Source organism: Tamandua tetradactyla, chromosome 1 (assembly GCF_023851605.1).
Source record: "Tamandua tetradactyla isolate mTamTet1 chromosome 1, mTamTet1.pri, whole genome shotgun sequence".
Taxonomy (NCBI): Eukaryota; Metazoa; Chordata; class Mammalia; order Pilosa; family Myrmecophagidae; genus Tamandua; species Tamandua tetradactyla.
In genome coordinates this window covers 46408549-46432355 of record NC_135327.1, presented here as the reverse complement: position 1 = coordinate 46432355, position 23807 = coordinate 46408549, and the positions used below count along the sequence as shown (strand labels likewise).

Sequence of the window (23807 nt, the reverse complement as noted above, 5' to 3'; positions counted from 1 at the left end):
TACATTTTATTAATACCAAAGTGAAAAATGGCCTGTGCTTATACTACAAGGATCTCAAGTGAACTCAGTCCTGATTGTTCAACACAGCAAGAAAATTCACTTTCACAGTCAACAAGTCATCTTACTCAGTAGAACACAAAAGTAAATGGTTTGTAACTTCAATATCTGCAAGGAAAATACAGTACAAATTACTAAAAAATACTAAAATATAGAATTGTGTTCAGGCACCTCTACTACATCAATCGCAGCAGTAACCTGAAATTTGAAACTTTTAATAAAAAGTTCTTAAATATAAATTATATGGCAAATGTACAGTACATTGCTTTTTTCAGTCTCTTTTTCCAGTGTTTGCAGTAGAACAGGGATCCTACAATCACCGCCCTTAAGTTTTAAAAAACCAAAACATTGTCTGCTGTGGGTCCTTCGGCATCATGAGTGTGAGTGGTCTGAGTCTGGAATACCACTGTCTCTGTAGCTTCGGTTACTACTGCTTTCACTGTGATTGTTTTTGTACAGATTCATTCCATTAGGAGGAAATATGGTGTGTATTACAAACTCCTCTTTTGAGATGGGTTCATTGCTTATTGGTAACATCTGAAAAGAAGTCTCCCTGATTTCCAGGATGGAGTTGTCTTTCTTAGTGCCAGCTTCCGCATAGTCGTCCTTCCTTCTCCTCCCTTTGCTATACGCACAGTTCCTTGAGAAGAGTGATCCATTCCTATGAACATACCAGCACACTAAAGCAAGAAGGGCAATGGTCACCAGGGCCACAGCCCCACCAATGATGGCCGCCAAAGGTAAATTGGGGTTTTTGTAAGGTTCTTTCTCTTGCTCTCGATTGAGGGTTGTTGTAGGGTTGTACATTCGAAGAGGTGCAGTTTCTGTCTCAATACAAACAGGTGTTTCATCAAATAGGTAGAGATTACTGGTTTCCATGGGAACCATGCATACACGATAGGGTGAATCAGGCTCAAGGGCTGTGACCAAATATTCACTGCGATCTCCTGTTACAATTGTTTCTGTTATAGATCCAAATGCTGGGCTGTGGCCCAGTTTGAGCCAGCTGAGTCTTAAAGCAGTCATGGGCAGAGCAAGTTTCCAAGAGATATGAATTGTCTCAGAGGTGACCGATTTCACAGTAATTGTAATTGTTTTTCTTGCTGGACTCCCTGTGGTTCGCTGATCCTTGGTGAATTTGGGATTCTTAATGTCAGGTTGTTTGGTCACTGGAGCTGGCCACTGTCCTTGAGCAGGAGGATTCACTGTGTTGGGTATTGCAGTGGTTATGTGGATGTTGCTTATGACCCCACCGTCCTTACAATCAAACAGTTCCGCACTGAGGTCCTTGATAGCCATCCCCCGGACTTTTTCTGGGGCTTGGCACATGAGCCCACGTACATTGACCTTTACAGGTAGTGATTGTAACCAGTCACGTACCCATTTCATCTTGCACCCACAGTACCATGGATTGTTGCGAAGAATCAGTTGTGTTATATTGTCTAAATCATCAAAGATACCCTGAGGCAAATTACTTAGGTTATTATTAGACATATCAAGTCGATACAGCTGCCTTAGATAAGAAAAAGCATGTGGAGGCACCCGATTAATGTGGTTATCTTGAAGATAAAGCTTCCTCAGATTTGTGCCTGGAAGGTTTACTGGTGCAGCAGTCAGGGAATTCCGTACCAGTGACAGTTCGGTTAAGTTGACTAGGTTAAAGAAAACTTTGTCACCTAAGCCGTGGTTGTTCAACAGGTTTCCATCTAGAACTAGGCGTTTTAGGCTAGTAAGACCTTGAAGGGATGGTGATGAAATAGTGGATATGCGATTATCATCCAAGCGTAGTTCTTCTATAGTCCTGGGCAAACCCCAAGGGATTGTGCTAAGGTGGTTCCGGGACAGGAAGAGCAGTCGGAGATAGTTGCTGTCTCGAAATGCTCCTTCTTCAATGCTAACAGCAGAGACCGAATTATCATCCAAATGTAATTCTTCCAGAAAGGGAATTTTTGAAAGTGAATCATAAGTGATAGTCCTTATGTTATTTTCTTGCAAATGCAACTCTCTTACATACTTTGGGAGGTTGGTAGGAAATTCATCTAAACTGTTGTGGTATAGGTATATTCTTTCTACTTTCAGCAAGTTTTTCAAGTCTGAAGGAATCCCAGCATTGTTTATTTGGTTGTTCTGAAGGTAGAGAGTTGTAGCATCCTCTGGTATTCCTGTTGGAATGGATGTCAAAAAGCGATCGTTGCAGTAAATGAAACCTGCATCACAGCGACACACGGATGGGCAGGGTTTAGCCATAACTGGTAGAGGTGCCACTTGAAGGAACAGCCCAATTTTAGTCCCAATGAGGAAAATGCTCCAGGCTGGGCTGATCATGGTCAGCAGTGTTGAGGTCTTTATTCAAGGTAGCTTCCGTTATGTCAGAGCCCTAAAATGGATTGAAAAAAGAAAACAGTCAGGCCAGCATCCTGAAAACAATATTTAAAACAGCCATGAAACTAAAAGCAACTATAATCATTTTTAATATTGTAGATTTTTGTTTGCTTTTGGTATGCTGCTGTCTAACAATTTATCCAATAATATAACCTCATTACCTTAAAAACAATCATGTCCCAAATCCATTTTATTTTGCAATGTTTAATATCCTTAAAGTTTTGTTGAATACACTAAAGCATTTTCATTATACCTGACATAGTAGCCAGTCACTAACCAAACTAATCAAATTTTTAATTTGTTCTCAATATTTATAAAAAATTGCCACTCAAGGGAATATGATTTGTTATAAGTAAAGATAATAATTTTACTGTTCTTCAAACCCAAATTTTTACCTCTACATTTTACCATGGAAAGGATAATACTGGTGTAGAAACATGTAGTAAAAATCTATTCTCTTACTGGTTATTCAGGAATATTTTACACAACCCTTTGAGATCCTGGATTCCAATAAGGCCAATAATTTGCTTTGATTGTTAAAGCTATTTCTTTTTCTTTCATTATTAATATTAAACATTTTTAAATAAATATTTATAGAGAGAAAATGAAAAGGAAATTTCATCTACTTTAGGGAAAGAATTACATAGCTAAAATAGCCAGCTAATCTAAGTAGAATACTCAATTTCATATTAAAACATTTTTTCTTCTGTTCCTATTTTGTTATATGCCTCATACTGAATGGTTTAATGGCTTTATCCACATATTTCATTATATTTTATCTCATAACATATTTTCATAATACATTTATCCATTCTTCCAGTTCTAATCCAGAATATGATTCAGATTTCCCCTGGCTAGAGAATTATAGATTTATACTGATCTATTGTGTAATATAATCTCTTCTACATTCTTAGATATTAATTAGCCTTTATAATTTCAGGCATGAAAATAAAATACTTCAATATTTTTCCTACCTTATTGAACGATGTTGAGTAAATTTTGCGTGGGAGAAAATCCAATGCACAGCTATTATTTTCCTGGTGAGGGACTGGGACTTATAAATTCTTGTTTAGTCCTTGGAAATGTTCTTCACTGTTTATTCAAGTAATCCTATGCCGCACACACCTCCAGATCAGCCTTGCTGTTGTCAGTGAACATTCCAGCTGCAGTTCAGCATGGTGGGCAAGCTCATTAAAGTGGGGGTCAGAAACAATTCAGCTTCCTGTTACTATGTAGGACACATGGCTTCCTATGTTTTTTTTTTTTTTTTTTCTTTCTGATAGAGTTTCTGTGTGAAGGTTCCTTTTGTGTAGCTTAATTCCCTTAGTGGAAATTGCCCTCTTTGAAATTCTTATTGGTTCTTCTGTGCAATGCGGTCAGAGATAGTAACTTCAGATCCTCATGAAGAAAACCATTCATGATGCTAAGGCCTGTATAGTAATAGGTTTTTCAGTTGGTTCCCCCCTACCTTTATTCCCATCCAGGATTATCCAAGAATAAACTGTACAGTAGCTACATCCTGAGGTATGATTACCTGCTGTGAAATAGCTATTTCCAGTTTTTGCTTCTTGCTGCTTTCTCAGAATTTCTGATGCAGTCACGTTATATAAGAATAGGCATTCTTTTTTAAGAGATAAAGAAAACTTAATTCAAATATTCTTCATGAAAAAAAAAGAAGCATATTAGATTTCTTTATATGGCTCTTCCTTAAAATATACTGGGTCTGAGCATCTCCTGTGAAAGTAAAAGTTGTAATGAACTATTAATAATGAACTTTAACATACTAGAGAAATTTCTTAGAGATTTAACTTCAATTCTTTAAGCAATACATTTTTTCATCACAGTAGGGGGTTGAAAGAGTTGACCTCTTTATTTTTATGCTCCTCATTTTGCAATATAAATAAATTAGGAGCCAAGTTGGGATTGTCATCAAACAGATAATTTGCATTGTTAACTGATTGTCGGTGGTTCTTTGAATTAAACACAGAAGCAAAAACAGAAGTTCCCTCCTGCAGCTTTCAAATTCAGGCCAGTCTTTAAAAGTTCACTTTAAATCTTAGGTAAGAAATGATACAATGTTTAAAAGAAGAATACAAATACTTGTCAAATAGGTGAACAAACAATAAGAAAGATTTTTGACTGAACATGGCTTTTCAAATCATGTAATTAAAGAGTTGCATTTTCTTTGGAAGCCTTTCTTTTGATTTGCTCAGTGCTCAGGCCTGCTTGCAGGCCTCAAGTTTCCCAGTTGCAAAATGTGGACACCATCACCTTCCTCCTTAGAAATGTTTCTGAGCACTAATTGGTAATCTTGAAATTTAGGCACTCAGATATTCATGGCCAAAAGGTGGCATAGGATTTCAAGTCATAATGAGTTTTTAAGGAGAACCCTACTTTAATTTTCTTTTAGCAAACTGAACAACTTGAATTTGGAATAGAAAGGACATTATTTCAATCTACCTCTTTGTAAGGACCATTTAGAAAGCATGTTAAAACTTGATGGACATTTCTCTCTATAGTCAAACATAAACACACCAATTTCCAATAAGTGTATTTTTCATTTCTGAAAGACTAAGGAGATCAGTGATTTTAATGATAATCACTTTGGCCATTATCATATTGCATGAAGACTCTTTTTGGAGGGTGTGGGTGGTAGGTAGGACCAGCATCTGTTAATGTAGAGTCACCCACTTAGGCGTTTTCTTTACATATAGGGACATTATGAGCATCATGGAAATATTTGACTCTGAAATCCACAGCTAAGATAGTAGCAATTTGCTTCTCCCCCAGTAATTACCTGGCATCCAACAAGGATAGCATCTGCTCCAAAATTCAAACTGGTGAAATGTACTTTAAACAAGGCCAGAATTTGTGTTTCTGGTACTCTTTGAAAATTTGTTTCCTTAAGATTGCCAATATATACCAATACTGTCATAGACTTAGGTTAACTGCATTAACAGAAGAAAAAAAATAATGCAGTTACATTTAGGTTATTATTTAGAGAACTTGAAACAAAAAAAGCAGTAGCAGATGGATAAAATAGTCTCTAGTGAATATTGCAACGTGTACACAAAGGAAAGTTTAAGTGATTTACTGTCTAATGTGAGTTTTTCCTGTGATGCCTTTGGGGCTTTCCTTGTTATTGTTGAATTTTAATAAGTATATTTTCTTGAAAACTGTCTTCTCAGTGTATGAAACTGGAAAACCAAGTTGTTGAAATAATAATGGCAAAGTTACTTTTTAAAGTCTCTGCTGTAAATATTTTCTAACTTTGGAAATTATTCAGCAATATAAAGTAATTTGTTTAATTTAAAATTAGAAAACAATTACTTTTGAACTGCATCAGAAGCTCATTTAAAAAGGTTATGAAATAACAAGTGAAAATCTGCTTATAATGTTACCAATATAAGTCAGGCATTTCTCATCGTCTGGGAATATCCATGAGGCAGGGCACACTTTCAAGTTGAGTTGATGAATCTACTGAATGGGGATTTAAAAATTGTTGATTTTCCCCCAAGCCAATTCAGACTACAATGTTACCAAGGTGTAATGATATTAGAGATAAAATATAACTACTTTTTACCTTGTGTCTGAACTGTAAATATGTCTACAAATCAGGCTTGAAGAATATGTATTTTCACAATTTTTAACCCAGAAAAAGAAAAAGTCTAAATTGGTGTGGGAAAAAAGGAAGATTGATTTGTTTATGTTTCCTGTTTTACATTTGTGAAAATGCTTCCTCTGCTGTTTGATATGCAGACTTACATTTGCCATTAATACAATAGTGGTAATAATGTGGGATTAATAGAAAGCCTTAAAGCTCATTAAGTTTCTGGAAAATGTCATTCTCTTCTCCATAAACTGCATCAGAACAAAAGTTTTCTTTGGGAAGGATACTGTTTCAGAATTGAGGACTCTGTTTATAGCTCCTCTCACATTCCCCTTCTCCCTTAAGGTCAAAACTCTTCAATTCATGTTTGATTGCATTTTATATCTTCTCCTTCCCTTTTATTTTTGAAACTTTCGTGCAATATGCTTTTTTTTTTTGGTCATATTAAACGTGTAATGATCTGACCATTAAAAATCAGCAGTCCTGCCCCAATGCTTAGACTTCCCCCTTTCTGAACTGGCTTGAACATAAAGACATTGTAGTTGAATGTGAATGAGGAAAAGAAAAATGACCCCCACTAATGTGGACACTGTGGCCAGGTTTCCACAACATCGACTTCAGAACCTTTATGTCTGCATGAGCTTAACAGAGGCCATTATTTCTGAACAAGAAAGGTCGATCTTCTTTTAGGAAAATATCCATAATGGGAAAAAAACGTAAATGGAACCCTGGTTATTTAACGGAATGTTTTAAAATTATTTTTTAATGAAATAACTACTTACATATATAATACTTAAAACTGTCGCAAGAAGAAGAAAATCATAGTCACTTCACTGCTGAATCAAATTTTTAATAGAGATCTTTCTATTCAGTTTCTTTTTTAAAATTAAAGTTGTGGCTCTTTTTTTGCATTTATAATGCACTCATCAGTCTGTGAAAAAACTACAGTTTATTACATGATATACCTAAGAAAACATATAAATAAATAAGGATTTTGAGACATTTTAGGAAAATAAATCCAATTTAAGAAGTATCTGAATTGGGAAACTGGTATTTAAGTAAAATCAAGAATTTAAGACAATCTACATGTTTATATGATTCCTTTACTGCTACTACAATATTTTGGAGGTCAGAATGTTTGAGTTGATAAGATATTTATTTTTGAGAATCTCACTTAGATTAAGATGAAGTTTAGATGATAGTAGTGCTAACTTCCTAAATCCTTTATTTACTACCTTTCATTTAAACTAATTTTGATTTGACTTGTTTGATCATTGCTCATTTTTCATAAATCTTAAAAAGAGTATACGATTTGAGATTTTTGTTTCCTTTTAATGATTTGTCTCAGGGTAATGATCTCTTAAGGGGAACTTTGAAATATTAAATCTAAAAATAGAATGGCATGTAGAATTTTTAGTCCAAATTAGTTGCATTATTTTGAGTAAAACCTTGAAGTTGAAGAAAGCAGATGCCTAATCAAATCTATCCAAGTTTGTGAGTATTTCTAGGCAAATTGGAGTTTAGGCAATCCTAATCTCAAATCTTATGACAGTAATTTATTTATGAAGACTTAAATTGCTGATAGAAAGCTCAACAAAATGATTAACCTGTGAATACTAAGCCTTTGCAAAACCAAATGGTATTACAAATAAACCACATATATGTTTAAACAGAAAAACTGGAGTGTATCAGGCTAGTTGATAGTGACAGCAAAATGCTATCTAAGCAGCCTCTCTGGTAGTTAAATTTTCCATGATCATCAGATTTCAGGAAAGTTCCAATTCTTTTGTTTAATGCCAGGCAAGCAGAAGGACCTCTAACTCTCCTCTTGAGAGTCATGAAGTCTGAAGGGTTTGCTGAGAGGCAGAGAAGCAAGTGTGCCTTTTCATACGTGGTTTTATCCCGACTATTTTTGATCCTGAAGGTTTTTGCTTCATTTATGGAGAATAGGGGATAAAACTTGCAAAGCAAGGATTTTTTTGCCATCTTCTTTCTTATTTCTGGTTCTCTCCTCCAATAGGTTTGTGATAAATCAATTTAACTCTGCTTCATTTATTTTGGTTTGTAAAGTTAAAGTGAGCATCTTTAAAACAAAAATGCAAACTGGGATGTTATCTTTCATCATGGTGAATGCTATTTTCTTTTATGACATTAAAGTCAGATTAAATGTATTAGAAAATCAAGACTTGTAAGAATGTACAGGATATTTATTTAGGGAGTTGTAGAGATGAGAGGTAGAGGTTTGCAGAAAGGGAAGTCATGCTTTATGTTTGGGCTGACTTTTGAGCAATTGCAATGAAAACTATGCTTACTTTTGTTAAACCAGAAATATTTTCCTATTGTAAACTTGAAATTTCTATTTCACTGTCAATTTAGCTGATGGGCTTTAAGTTAAATAACTAGTTCAACAAATATTTACTTGGGTCTCCTGTGCGCCGCACACTGTGCTGGTTGGTGAAAACTTCTAAAATCATAAACGGATTGTTTTTCATGTCAGAATAAGGCATTATTGATTTAAACCAGATGAAGAACAAAATCAACAACTGTAAAATGATCAATCCACAGTCTAGTGATACAGTTTAAAAATGGTGTTTAATTAAAGATAGTCTGAGGGTTTTCTTTCCAAAGTTGCCAAGGTAACTAGTGCGCATGTAAAGTGTAAGAATAAAGAGCAAAAGCTATCATCAGTTGAGGGCAATTTTTCCCTCCTCTTATTTAGGCAAATTTACACCTAGAGAGGGCTGTTTATACATTCCTAACAGTTAATTTGGAGAATAACTTGGAGATTATGCATATGCAAAACAAATGAAACTGGCTATTGCTGAAACTATATCATTCTTTTCTATTTAAAATTATTTTCTCTGGAGTTTTTGTCAATACAATATAGAAATTGATCTCAAAACTATTTTTTAATGTAATGGTGACCTAATTTAGTGATGCTGATGTGCATTTTGAAACTAGAAAATGTTTTGATACAAGAGGATTTGACTTTCAATGATTTTTCCAGAAGATATTTAATCATTTGTTAGAAATCAGTTTGTTGACTTAATAAATTTGTGAAATGGTGGAATGTTAGAAGGAGCTGAGAAACATCCCTTTTAATGCTCTGAAAAGAAAATGCAGTTTTGAGGACTAATATTGCTGAGAGATTTACTATAGAGTTTTTTGCCCACTGGGGGGTGGTACACTCTACCAGAATGCTGCTTTCAGGAGCCGCAAGTCAGATGTTGGTTGCTGCTGGCCAGTTTTTCTCTGGTTTAATTACAACAAAGCCACCCGTTGAGAAGAACAGTAAAGGGCTCTGGGGCAAAACGTGGGGGGTGGGAGGGAAAGGGGAAGAGGGAAAAAGGATGGAAGAAATTTCAGCTTTTGATAAATTTACTGAATCTTTTTTCTACTCATTGACTTCATTTACAGTGATCTTCATTTAACTTTAAAAAATTATTTATAATGCTTTTTAAATCACCTGGTTTGAATAAAGAATATTTAAAGAAGTTTATTCTAAATTTTTAAGTTAGCTTTGGATTTTGCCATTAATCACATTCTTTGTTACATAGCCCACCCACCTTAAAGAAGAGGGAAAAGTTGGGATCCACTGTAGTGGCAACTCTAAACCAAATAATTTTAAATGACCAGATTTTATTTAATATATGACCAGATTTATTTTAATATTGGTATGATCATTGGAATATAAAAAATAGAAAGCAAGAAAAGAGAAACATAATATTAAGACAAGGCCAGTTCTCCACTACCGATCTTTGTAGGATTTTGAATTGCTCAAAATAATCTAGAAAGAGAAGGAAGCCTTGGAGTGCATGGCCAAGAAAAGCAGGGACAAATCTCTCTGCAGTACACGTGCATGTTTAAAGCTGGTAATTGTATTTTTCATCTGGAGAAACTGCATGTTCACTAGGGTCTTGTGTCCACAGGAAGAAGATGCTGAGCATAATTGGAGTTTCTATTTGATTGTGCAAATAGTCCAGCAAAGAAACTGGGGTAAAGATAATTAATAGTTTGCTAACAAAATCTGGCAGCCACAAGATTTCAACCAAATTTATTTCATATCACTTCATTTAGCTTTGAAAAAGTTTTGATAGAATTAGAGGCTGCTTAATTAACACTTGAAAGCAAAATAAATATACTTTCTATTTTTCTGTCACATTCAGTTAAGGCAGATTTTCTTACGTTTTTCTCTCTTTGTAAAAACTTTATATGCTGCCCAATTATGTATTTTACAAATGTTAATGTTTAGGAAGTGTTTAATTGGGCAGTTTAAACCCAACTATAATTTATTTTTCAAGGGAGGGTAGTGGTGCAGAGAAATGAAAACAATCAATAACTGATAGTAATACAGGAATACATAATGAACTCATTGTGTTTTTCATTCACTAATACCCTTGGTCTTCCTTGTATTTGATGTGTTTTAGCGGTGCTCTAAATATTAAATTTTAATTTTCCTTGTTAAATGCATACAGTCACATTTTTGAAACCCTGTTTTTTAAAATTTCAGGCCAATAAATATATGCGTGTGTTTGTGTTATGTATGTATGTAGCATATTATAATATTTTTAGTAGTAGTGATATTAATATTATTGTGGAAATTTTAAAGGATTGATTTCTTTCTTTACTCATTTCAAAACAGATGAGTATCAGTCATCTGTCACTTTGGGGCAGGTATAAGTGATTCTACCTGAAAATAGACAGAATCATTTTTATGTTTATGCTGTTAGGATTTTCTTATGCAGTTAGGGGTGAATGAAAGGCATTGCTACCACTGAAGCCCTTCTCCAGTGGCTTTATTGATGTTATTTCTTGCTAATAAAATAATATACATGTTCATTTTAAATCAGATAGATTTGCTAAGAACATTTTAAATAATTACTTGTAAAAACCATTAGAAAATTTGGTTCTATAACAGACAGCTATCAAGAATATATTTTTTACTTCTAAAGAATAAAATAAATTAAAAACCAACCCTCCAGGTATTTACAAAATATGGGCCTGCTGTACTCTTTACCTCTATGCAACCATTTTGTTTCAGATGTAAATCACTGGAAAGATTTTGTTTGAAAAGATAAATTTAACTACTTTTTGAAAACTATGTAATATTAAATGTTTCTTCCAATATAAGATTTTTCTATTATAAACTGAAAGTGAATGGATACTTTGCATATCCCACTTGAAGGTCTCTATTCATTTATTAATTTTTTTCCTTGCCGTCCTAACTCAATGCATATAGCAGGCTTAGCTTCCAGGCTGAGCTTTGTTAGTTTTTCCAAGTAGACTTTGCCAATTACTATGCTAGTCACATACTATACTGGCCCAAGCGATGTATTTTGGCATTCTACAGGAGAGGGAATATGGTTTGGAAAAGAGTCTTCCCGATCCTCTTGGTTAAATTCACTAGTTTAGATTTGCAAGCCTGAAATGCTAGAAGCAGCTCTGACAGGATAGCAGTGCAAGCTTTAAAATCTAGGTGTAGCTGTTAATCCTTTACTGAGGCACATAAGTCTCCAGGAGTAGCTTGGCTAGCTGTGAGCAAGATATATGCTTTTCATGTACTGCGTACTCATGGGCTGAGGGATTATTGATTTTCTTTCACAGTTGTTAAAACAGCAATTGGTGATCATACCACACATACAGTACATCCCAGGTTAGCAAGACCTTTTGCTTTTCTATCTGTGAAAAATCTGCCTGGAATTCTTTAATATTTAACAATTAACTTTCCAACTTGCTGTTTTCCATAAGGCTCTTTTCAAACACTACCTAGTCAAGAAGAAAATAGTGATTTATTTTAAAAAGAATATATATATATGTATATATAAAGGTTTTAAGAAACTTCTTGCATCTAGACATAAAGTCAGATTTTTCCTTGCTGCTTGTACGCACATATTTTGTTTGTACTGGTGACAGAGCAAATGTTCATATTTGGATGCGTAATGGTACCAAAACATTTTCTAGAGAAGTAACCGAGCAAACTTTCTGGGACAATCAAAAGTAAAAATATGGAAAACACTTACCAGGAAGACGAGAAAAAGCAATTCCAAATATACTGCCGCTATAGCTGTAATTCCATTGACTGTGAGCTGGAGTAATAACCCTCCCCCCTCTCCCAAGCGCCGCGTCCAGTCCACACAAAGCCAACAGCAGCTGCAGGATGAGCTTGTCCTGCTTCGGATCACTCCTATACTGAGGAGTGAGCGACGGAGAGCATTCCAGCTTACTGCACACAGCCCACCTCCAAGTATGAAGTTAAAGCTTCACCTCACAGTGGTTGATGAAGGGGGTGATGTCATAAATGGGCAGGACTTAGCCAAGCGCTTTTCAGTGAGGTAAAGGGATAATCGGACAGATGAGCTTTGCAAACGCTAGAGGGGGTGAGAGAAGTCGAAATGAGGCTTTCAGCCTGACAAAGCTAGGATGCCATTTGGTTTGTAGGCAGCCCTTTGGAATCTCAACATTTTCTAAAGTTTACTACAAGGAGGTAGTGGTGGTATGCTTATAAAAAAAATAAGCATTTTAGACGGATATTTATAGCACTGCAATAGAAAAACACAGGTTCCTTTTATTAAGCTACCTGTATTTTAAAGGAGTTAACCAAAATCAGATTATTGCCATTATTGACTAGTTACAATAATGTTCTAATTGTGAAAGTTGAAGGCCAGTGTCCCCAGCTGTGAATATTGATTCGACAAGTGAGTATAAATCAGGTCAACAAAATAAGCGATTCATGTAGGAGAAGGGAAAAAGGAATGGTAAATGATAAAAATTAGTATTAAACCATCCTTTCTTCTGGAGGTAATAAAACATTGTTCTATATGTTTTAGGAAATGAAAAAAAATATTTCATATAGTTCCACTATTTGCCTATCTCCTTTATATTATAGTAGATTATCTGTATTTAAGAATAAAAAAATTAAAATTTTCAGAAAAAAGTAGACTATTTTCCTTTACGATATGTTGTTGCTGCTCTATACAACAATAGATTTAAATCTCCTAGGAAGAAAAAAAATCTTTCAGGTGTTGTTTTGTTTGGATTAGAATTATTTTATTTTAATTTAAGTATATGAATAAATACTGGACAATCGTAAGACATGGAGATTATTAATTGCTGTGTCTAACAGAATGATAGGCTTTTATTTTCAATTATAATTTTCCTAATTTGGTCAAATTGTAATTTGCTTTTTGGTCAAAAATGTCTTTGGGCCCATAAGTTTTCCTCTAAGTAAGTGCATTTCACTTTTTAATGTTCCTGGAAAAAAACAGAGAAAATATTTTGCTTTTATGTTTACCAGGAGGGCAATTCCCTTAAACTAATATCTTTGTTTTATTCTTAGAGTTTCACAACATTCCCCTTTGTCCTTTTTAGAAGTTTCTCTGGATGTTTGTTTCTGAACGAGGCAAGATAATTGTCTTTTTCCCAGAAGTATTTGATTATGGTCTCTTCATTACCTTCATTTAGTTTATCTGTTTATATGCTTTTTTGATAACATTTTAATCTTCTGAGTTCCCCTACAAGAATGGGTGATATCAAAGTAGAAGGTGAACCCTTGATAAGAGGTGTATTGACCCCTATTGTCCTATGGTTGCACTTGTGCTGGCCCCAGAGGACAGACCCATCAAATCCGGGAGTTTTTAAATTCTAATGTCTACTGAATAACTGTTTCTTAGAACTGTTAGGTAGCACAAGTTAAACCAAGATGCAGCTGTTGAATATTATGGAGGAAGGGCAGGGATAATAGATAATCTCTTAGTAAAGGATGGATTCTTATCTGTTACTGGAAAACAAATACATGGATTAAATGATTTAATAAAATTGATCTTTCTAGAAGCCATTTCTGGTGAGTGTTGGTCATATTTAAAAGGGAAATTTTTGCTGGCCAAATTCTTGTGGGTTTATATTCATATTTACTTGTTATCTTCATTCAGGAAGATCTTATACAGAAAATAAAAGTAAATGGGTAATTTGGACCTTAGGTTCCTAAAAAAAGTATACTGGCCTGGGAGTTAGAAGTTCTGAGGTTTCCATTCCCCAGGTTGCCTGCTGTTTGTTATATGATTTCCTATTGCCTGCCCTGGACTTTGGTTTCATCACATGGCAAATAAAGGTAGTAATTTATTGCATACCAATTATGTATTGTTGCTTTCTTTTATTTCTCTTAAGCCGTGGAATAAAATAGAAGAGGGCAAGAAATTGCAAAAAGTATTATCTATATTAGAGGTACTGACCTTGGAGGCAAACTCTTAAGAGAGCCCTGCCGTCTCCCGACTCTCCCACCCTATCTGAAAATATACACTCTTTTGCTGTGTCCATTTTTTTTTTCACTTCCTACTCTTATTAACTGCCTGAGATTCTGTAAGTTGGAGGTGAACTTACAATAATGTGTGTCCCTTTTGAAAATGCAGTCACCTCTGGAAAGGTTAAGAATTACCATGCGTTGTCACCTTAGGGAGATTAGCTACAATAAGGAGATGGCTGTCCTTATTGGAGAGAAAGAGAGGCAGGCAATTTTCAGTCTGTGATAGGAAGGGAGGAGCTGGATTCTTACAATAGGAAAGACTCATCTCAGAGTGGGGAATGTATATAGTTTAGGGTTTAAGAGCATGGACTTTAGAGTAAAGCAGACTTGAGCTCCATCTTGGCTTTGCCACATAATTGTATACTAATTACTTTCTCTGAATTAGCTCAGTGCCTGACTCATAGTAAATATCCAATGAATTATAGCTGCCATTATTAAGATAAGGGGATCCAAAGACCTGGGAATAAAGGACATTAAGAAGTGGGAGAAGAATAGACAAAGGGAGTTAGGAGAGGGCCAATGATAAATTTTTACCACCTTGCAAATTTTCCATTTGAGGTAGTCCTGTAGCCAGGGAATGAGATGGGAGTGGGGGTGGGGATAATGGGAGATTTTCTTGTTGATTCTTTTTGTTTCTTCTGTTGTTCTCATATGTTTCATAGCCTTATGCTCCCAAGACTCAGCACTTAGCAGAGTCTTAGGGGTGAAAGGTGATATTTTGGGGTAAAAGGTGTTTTTGTTTTATGTATTTTTTAAAGTTTTTGTTGTTTTTATGTGCTAGCCTGTGAAATAACATTGTACATGAGAGAATGCATTTCAAATTGTAAACTGGCTTAGAAACAAACTCGAATAGCATATCCCATTTTTAAAACTCTAAGACCATCTAAACTTGTCACATGAAAAGACTGTGATTTTGGGTGGTGTGACAGTGGCTCATTAGCAGAATTCTTGCTTGCCTTGCTGGAGACCCGGGTTCAATTCCTGGTGCCTGCCCCTGTGAAAAAAAAACAGGAGCAAATGAGAAAAGACTGTGCTTTTCTATTTTGTGAGAGGATGAGATGTTCCCCAGTGGAGAACAGGAGAGATTGTCTTTGAAAACAGATTTACTGGGCTCTGTCATTTTCTTGTGTGCTCATGCCCTCCAAAAATACTCTTTTAGTATAACCATCTCCCAGCTGAAAATGACTACAATACAAAGTTACTGCATTGAATAATTTAATTCAGGTCTTCCTCGTCTATACTTAAGCTACCTCATCTATCTTTTCATTCATTGTACACATAGTCATTGAGCACCCTTGTAAAAAAAGATGGTTTGGACATGATCTCCAAAACATCATAATTAATATGTTCTGAAGTTTAATACTAGAATTTTTTTTTAATTTTAAACTGTTTGTTTTGAAATACTTTCAAACTTATAGGAAAGTTACAAAAATAATACAAATCTTATACTGACAACTCTAACATATCTCTACCCCAGATATTTAGATCCACCAATCCACCAATCTTAAAATTTTGTTACATTTGCAATGTCATTCTATCCATCTATCTATCATCTATCTATCTATCATCTATCTATCTATCTATGTATCTATCTATCTATCTATCTATCTATCTTTATCTGTTTTCTGAACACTTGAGTGTAGGTTGCATACATCATGCACTTAATACTTTCATGTGCATTTCCCAAGAACGTGGATATTCACTTATGTATCCACTTTAAGTGAAGTTATCCAGTTCAAGAAATTTAACATTGATATTAAGCTTGCAGTTTATATATTCCATGTTTATTACATGTCTCAATAATGTTCTTTTGAGCCTTCTTTCCTCTTTTGTTAGATTCTGTCCAGTATCATGTATTGATTTGGTTGTCATTATCTATTTAGTTGTCTTTTTTTTTTCTATTATGGGAATATGTATATAACATAAAACTTCCCCATCTCAATCATACCCAAACACCATTCAGTGAGATTAATCACATTCACTGTGTTGCGGAAATTTCACCACTTTCTAGCACTAAAACTTTCCCATCTCCCCAAAAAGAAACCTATACTCATTTTGCATCAATTCTCCATTCCCCTTGGCTCCTGCCAGAGTAACCTGTACTCTAATTTCCATCTCTGTGAGTTTGCATATTCTCTGATATTTTCTTTTTAGTTACCAGGGGGCTCAAATTGAACATATTAAATCTGTAACTCCTTGTTTGCTTTAATAACAACTTTGTTCCTATACCCCTCCACCCCTCTACCTCTATGTAGTTCTGTCTTCAGTTGCATGTTTATACATTATGAGTCCAAAACCACTGATATATCATTACATTATATGTATTTGTCTTTTAGATCCCATAGGAAGTAAAAAGGGGAGTTAAAAAAATGAAAAGTACAATTGTACTGACATTTACTTTTACACACATGATTACCTTGCAGGAGATCTTTATTTCTTCATGGAATTTCCATCTATGATCTGTTGTCCATTCTTTTCAACCTGTAGAACTGTCTTTAGCATCTCTTCTTGTAGACCCAGTCTAGTGACGATGAACTCCCTCAGTTTTTGTTTATCTGTGAATGTTTTAATCTCTTCCTCATTTTTGAAAGACAGTTTTGCTGTATCTGGAATTTTTGGTTGGCAGTTTCTTTTTGTTTTTAATTGGCAGGGGTTTTGTTTGTTTGTTTATTTGTTTGTTTTTTGGCTTTCAGTACTTTAAATATGTCCTTCCACTCCCTTCTTGCCTCTATGATTTCTGATAAGTAATTGGCACTAACATTTATTGAGGCTTCCTTGTATGTGACATGTTGCTTCTCTCCTGCAGTTTTCAGAATTCTCTATTTTTCGTCATGTGACAGTTTGCATATAATATACCACAGTGTGTGTCTTTTTAACTTTATCCTGTTTGGTGTTTGTTACTTGTCTTGAATGTGTATATTCATGTCTTTTATTAAATTTGGGAAGTTTTCAGCCATTGTTTCTTAGAATATTCTCTTTATCCCTTTCTCTTTCTTCTTCTGGAACTCCCCACTGTACTTATAAGGCTTGCTCATGTACCACAGGTTCCCTCAGTCTTTGTTAACTTTTTCCCATTTTTTCTTCCTTCTGCTTCTGAGACTAGGATATTTCAATTGTGTTATCTTCAAGTTCACAGATTTTTTTCTTCTGACAGCTTCAATCTGCTGTTGAGCTCCTCTAGGGAATTTTTAATTTCTTTACTCATCTTTAGCTCTGCTTGTTTACTTTCCATAATTTCCATCACTCTATTAATATTCTCTTTGTGTTCATCTTTCATTTTCATTATATCCTTTAGTTCTTTTGTATGTTTATACAGTGGACCATTGGCAGCTCCAGGTGTTCCCCATGTGCAGTGCCTCACATTTCCTATAACTCAGTGTTAAGAGAAAAAAGGTCTCTTCCAGATGCTCCTGCACAAGCCCTTGGATTCACTCTTCCTCACTGGTTTTAAACTTGATCACATTCTTATTCCTGAACTGATTACAGGTGGGTGGGATATGCTAGCAAGCTTAAACACACTGTAGGAAGTCTGGTTGGAGCCAACTCTACTTAAACACATTACAAAAAATGGGGGAAGGGAGATGTATTGAAGGAAATTCAGGTACTGTTGGTTTGAAAATCAGGGAACGGATGCTGGGGATTAACTCATTTTCTGAGGATTTGGCATGATGAAACTTGGACAGATACTTGGAAAGAAAGAAAGGGAAATAGCAGCTTCACTTTTATCAATTTATAGAAGTGAAGCTGCTTTTTTCTTTCTTTCTCTTCTCTCTCTCTCTCTCTCTCTCTCTCTCTCCCTCCTTCCCTCCCCTTCCTCCCTCCCTCCCTCCCTCCCTCCCTTCCTTCCTTCCTTCCTCCCTCCCTCCCTTCCTTCCTTCCTCCCTCCCTCCCTTCCTTCCTTCCTCCCTCCCTCCCTTCCTCTTTCCCTTTCCTTTTCTTCCCTCCCTCCCTCCCTTCCTTCTTTCTTTTCTTTACCAGAGTTTCTGTATAAGTTGCCAAAAGAATTTTAAAATATTTTCTATTTGTTGACCTTCTCAAATCTAGCACAGTTTATTTTGTCAACACTTAGCAACACATGTCAGAGCACATGACTGCTAAATCATATTTCACATAGATGTTCATAAAATATAGAGAGAGTGCACATTCAATTATCTGTAATTTTGTCAGGCCAGATGCTTAATGCATCAGTTAGAAACTGTACCACATCTTTCTGACAGTTCCAAAAGATATTAGAGAAATAATTAGGTTTTAGCAGTTCATGAATGCCTTAGAATATTAAAAGGTTTTAAAAATACTATATTAGACCATTCTTCTCATATGATACTTGCCTTTTATTAGTCAATGCTTTAAATGTAGCTATAAATAATCACATATCCCTTTTAAGTATATTTCCAAAACATGCCGCATTGGAGTGAGATCTATTCATTATATGACTTGAAACAAAAATCAAAGCAAAATCAGAGTAGTTATTTTCCTGCCTAACCATCTGCCTATCTGCCTACCCTCTGGTTATATCCTGCTTTTCCCTAATACTGAAGTTAGACTTTAATGATTGGATGAAACATGAAATACAAAATAACAAAAAATTAAAACATAATCCGAGTACCTCCTTAACCTCAGAGGAAAGAAAAGACATTAGTACCCAACCAAATGGTTGGTTAGTGCTCAACCAAAAGGGTGAGGCCACTGAGCACAGCTGGAAGCCTGCTGACCCCTCTTTTCTGTCCTCTTCAGGGCCTCCATGTATGGCCATGCAGATATTGCTCTGTACAACTGTAGCTGGTATACACTGTTCCATTGACCCCTTCCCGTCCCCAAATATCCTTTCATCCTCTGTTTGTTTTAAAAAGCAAAAAAGTGATCTTAGAAAGAGCAGAGACTTGAACAAAATGCAATATATAAATCCCCCCTTTTATATTTTCTGTGTAGCCCTGGGAAAATAATTTATCTTTTTGAGCCTCAGTTTCCTCATCTGTGAAATTAAAGATAGGAAACTCACCTCATTTTGTTATATAAAGTGTATATAAGAGTTAATTGCTAAATCCAGGCAGAGTTAATACCTGTGGAATATTGCTCTTTATTTTTGAATTGATGGGTGGGACTTGGATCAGTTCAAAAGAGACAATCCACTCATGTCATATTGAGCTGTGCGTTTAACAGTTTATCTTTGTGAGTGAAATAATTTGAGAAATGCTTCTGCTTACTGTCTTCATATGCTCAGACCTTGAGATATCAGTATCTAAGTTTCATTCTGAGATTTAATAAATGAATCAAAGGATAAATTCCTTATTCTTGGCATTAGGTAGTATAAAACAATTTTGTAGGAATGGCAAACAGTTAACATGACCAAATCAATATCTGTCTGATTATTGAGATGTATATTTACTAGAGTTCATTACTACAGTTAATCCCAACCCAAGCTGGGAGTGTTTCAATACTTCTGGGATTTAGGTGCTAATTTTAGGTGCACACATAGATTTTCAGAGAAAGATTTCCAGAAATTGTCAGGTTTTGCTTCTATGTTTAGCTGATCTCTTTTAGGGATTGCTATTTCTCTATAGTCCAGATTATTTAGCCAGATAAAGGTGTTTAATATAGAAAGGAGCATGTTTAAATTCAAATCAAAGGCTGTTTCTATTATATGTGCTTATAAATGACTGTGGAAGCTGCCTGTCATTGGTACTGACCAAGGAAACAAATTTATCAAATTAGCATTTTGTTTCCCCTGTGAACCGGTATGAATTACTTGCAGTTTTTTTTTAAACAGATAAAGTATCTTTAATTTATTACATTTGGATTAAGTAAATGTTTTACAATGCCAACTTTCCAAATAAAAATAAGTTAAAAATTAAGTCATGTTAACTTTTGTGAATTTTTTTGTGAAATATAAACTTAAATTTTCTGAGCATGATTCATGACAAATGTGTTATACACTGGTTGGCCTATGTTGACAGTCCCCTCTGCCTGGCTTTCTTCATTCTCTGTGTGATTAACCTTTAATTTTGGGAAATTTCAATGTTTCATAATTCTATTAGTTAATTTTTTCTGTGTTTGTTGCAATTACAAATTCAAAAATACTTTGTTGGGTTTCATATATGTATTTAAAATTTCAGATCCAGACTGGACATTTTATTAAACATGCACAAATACTGTCAAAATGTGTTTATATTTTAATGAGGTTTTATTCTTATTTAATAAATTGTTAAAAAATATGTGGGGGTCTAATTGAAAAGTAATAAAAAAAGTCACTTTTAAAAGTTGCTTTTCATTTGGGAGAAAGCTGTGGAGTTCTTGGCTAGCTGTTTAATTCTCATGTTTACATAGAAGCAATAAGGAACCATTTTGAGTTGCTTCCTGATACAGCCTCCTCTTTGTTTTCTTCAGTAGCCCATAGAAAAGTCTTGTCACTCTTAAGTGCTTAAGTGTAAATGTACCCTCTTCTTCTTCCCCAGGGTAAGTCAGAAATATGCTTATCAGATCATCTTTTATTGACAAAGAGCAAAGCTTGTAGCCTGGCTGAAGGGGAGGAAAGGACAAGTAAAATATTAATAAAAGAGGGTTTATACCAAAAATCCTTGGATTCACAGTGGTTTTTGAAGATCTAAACTTTTTCTGAAAGTAAGGTTTGCGTTTTTAAAAAAATTTGCTTGAGTTTTACTTTAGAATTTTAAATGCAGTAAAATTTTAGCTAACAGTTTATCCCCATCTTATTTACCATAATTAAGTAAAATTAGCATGATTATCAGTGTGGCTGTTGTCACTGTTATTTATTTCCTGCAAGCATATCTTTCTATCTCATATTTGAAAGAAATTGGAGAAAATTATGTTGCATCTTATGCACTTTAAGTATAGAGCTTTGTAACAGTAGAAGTAGCTTTCTGATAGAATAGAAGTAACTTTCTGATGGGAAGTAAAAATGAATTATAATAATCAGTAAGTAATTGTAAAAATTTAAAGGAACTTTAAAATCATATTTACATCCTGCTTTCTTGACTATTTTAATTTGAGGATGGTTCCTCTATAAGAATAACAGACTGTTCATTATTTAGTGTTGTGATAGCAGGTAGGAAATAACTTTAGAAAGGAAAGATAACTATTCCTATATGAAAGTCAGGCTTGCCTTTTTTAATAATTAAAAACTTTTTAATAATTGAACTTTGTTATAAATGGTAAAAACCTTAAACCCACTTGGGTAAAAATAAATATTTTAACTTAATCAGGACCCAGATTAATAGCAAAAGTGTAAACTCTGCACAATACATGAGTGTAAGTTTTGTTTTTTTTTTTCCATTTAGATTGCCTATGTAACTCACATTCTACCAATTGTGTTTTGTTTTTTGTTTTTTTTTTCTTTTTTACATGGGCAGGCGCCTGGAATAGAACCTGGGTCTCCATCATGGTAGGTGAGAACTTTGCCCACCAAGCCAACGTGCCCTGCCCACCAATGGTGTTTTGAAACTCTCTTTTCTCTTGGCTTCTTTGCTGCTACATTATCTGGTTCTGCTTGAGAAAGAGCCCTGAGCTAAGGAAAGGATATTGCCATCTTCATTCTAATACAGCTGATATCTAATAATTTCGTAGCAGGTGCCAATCTAGGAACTTGTTTTTGGCACTCTGAAGATTGTATTTTTTGTGTCACTACTTTTATGGGTGATATGTATAGTTCTGAGAGAAGTAGATCTATTCAGGTTTGTAAGGGTTACAATTTTTAATGCACTTTACCCAACTCACTAATATCCACTTGACTTTGTTTAAATTGATTTTACTTCCACCTAAGTCTCTGAATTAGCTGGTTAGGAGGAACAGGGGTGGGGGGTGGTAGTTAAGTTGTCTAAATAATCCCCTACTTTTTAAAAACAAAAAAGTTGAAAAAACAGAACAGGCATTCTAAAAAGGCCCTTTGGATTTGATGCCTAGTTTTAGTTTGTCCTGTGTCTTTCCTCTGTCAGCTTTTCAATAAACATTTATTGGATGGAAAGATCACTTTGACTCATTTTCTGCTCTCCAAAGACTTTATAACCAACTTTCTAAATTTGCTTTATCCACTCACACATAGATTATGGGTAGGCACAAAGCATCTCATGACAGCTAGATACACACTCTTGGACAATCCCAAAGAAAAGACAGGGAATCCTGTTCTTAGTCTGTGAGAAAGAGAAGGTCAGCAAACATTTAACCAATGTACTCTTGGCTACAAAACCAGATTTGAAACCAGACTGATAGTAGCTAAAGAGAGGAATTTTTTAAGAAGAGAATAAGTTGAAAATCAGTGCTACTGAGATAGCAACAGCAAGTTAATTTGAGGAAGAACCCTATTAGGTAGATTTTAGACTCTTTACTGGTGACTGTGGTAAGTTAAGTGCAGGCAAGACAGACAGACAAAGTTTTCTAAGAACATTCACGATGCATGTTCCCCTCACCTATACTTGTAGTCATAATATCAATGTAATGAGACTAGTATTGCAATAATAGTGATAGTGTAGAAAGAATGGTGGAAAGCTAACAGCTAAGATATTCAAATCTGATTGTAATAGTACACAAATATGGAGATGTGTTAGTAGTTTGGGGTATTATGAAATATGACCTGACTCTGATCATTTCCTTCTTAGGTCCTTCCAGAGAAGACAGTTTAGGCTTTCCAAAAAGCTCTGAGTTTTAAGTTTATGGGGGAGTCCCTGAGATTCCCAAATCATTCTTTGTTCTGCAATCAGGAATACAGCCCCTTGATTTAAGTATCTGCTTTATATGGCAAGGAAACCATCTGCTTTAGGAAGATGAAAATTGACACTTGCTAAGAGAACCAGAATGACCTAATAAAGCTATGATTATTAAAGAGAGATGAGTGTGTGAGGCCACATGTTACAGCCAGATGACTCGCATGCCCATTAGGGGTGGCTTTCAGAGGTTTCTGTTTGGATCTAGATTAACATCCATTCTAATGTTGCAATGTCAGTGGAGGCAATGGAGTCATCCAAAATATCAAACAAAAACAAATATACAGGTCTTAGAACATGGGATAAAAATACTATGGTACTGAGGGTTCCACTGTAATTTATATCACAAAGTAAATGAAATAAAATGTTCAGACATTATATCAGTTTATGATTTGTCATCTGCCAAATAATGTGCCAGAATCCTAATATACATTTCTATTTGCATTTAGCCCTTCTGAAACTCATTCCTTCCTTTGACTTCTTTATGAAAAATACTCTTCATTAATAAACAAATAAGCAAACAAGTTGCTTCACTCATCAATAAAAACCTCTGATTGTCTTATTTATCTAAAGGTATTGATTTTTTTTTAAATTTTATTAATAAAACCAGTCAACATACAACATGAACATTCTTAGTGTATGAACTATCCATACTTGGTGTGAAATCAATGGCTCACAATATCATCACATAGTTGTATGTTCATCACCATGATCATTTTTTAGAACATTTGTATCACTCCAGAAA

The 23807-nt window shown here is 34.8% G+C and overlaps 2 protein-coding genes and 1 long non-coding RNA gene across 8 annotated transcripts in view; 2 read left to right on the top strand and 1 right to left on the bottom strand.

Annotated features, from left to right (window-relative positions):
- MACROD2 (mono-ADP ribosylhydrolase 2) overlaps window positions 1–23807 on the top strand; it is a 2249967-nt gene that overhangs the window by 429861 nt on the left and 1796299 nt on the right. The window lies entirely within an intron of this gene.
- Window positions 257–12320, bottom strand: FLRT3 (fibronectin leucine rich transmembrane protein 3). Of its 4 annotated transcripts, XM_077115100.1 has the most exons (4): window positions 12070–12320; window positions 5237–5387; window positions 3414–4173; window positions 257–2434 (listed from the first exon to the last, which is right to left on the bottom strand). In XM_077115100.1, exon 4 carries the CDS (start codon window positions 2380–2382, stop codon window positions 430–432), a length of 1953 nt encoding a protein of 650 aa, XP_076971215.1. In that variant the 5' UTR covers window positions 2383–2434; window positions 3414–4173; window positions 5237–5387; window positions 12070–12320; the 3' UTR covers window positions 257–429. The 4 variants fall into 4 exon arrangements, with proteins under 4 accessions (XP_076971215.1, XP_076971212.1, XP_076971219.1 ...); XM_077115097.1 differs by lacking the exon at window positions 5237–5387; XM_077115104.1 differs by lacking the exon at window positions 5237–5387 and having other exon boundaries at window positions 3974–4173.
- LOC143646080 (uncharacterized) lies at window positions 11906–23474 on the top strand. The gene is made up of 4 exons (XR_013157267.1): window positions 11906–12542; window positions 20801–20966; window positions 21716–21747; window positions 22958–23474. It is a non-coding gene; the product is annotated as an uncharacterized LOC143646080 (long non-coding RNA).

Excerpts from the sequence above, each read along its gene's own strand:
- FLRT3 (XM_077115100.1), bottom strand. The coding sequence starts at position 2,382 with ATGATCAGCCCAGCCTGGAGCATTTTCCTCATTGGGACTAAAATTGGG.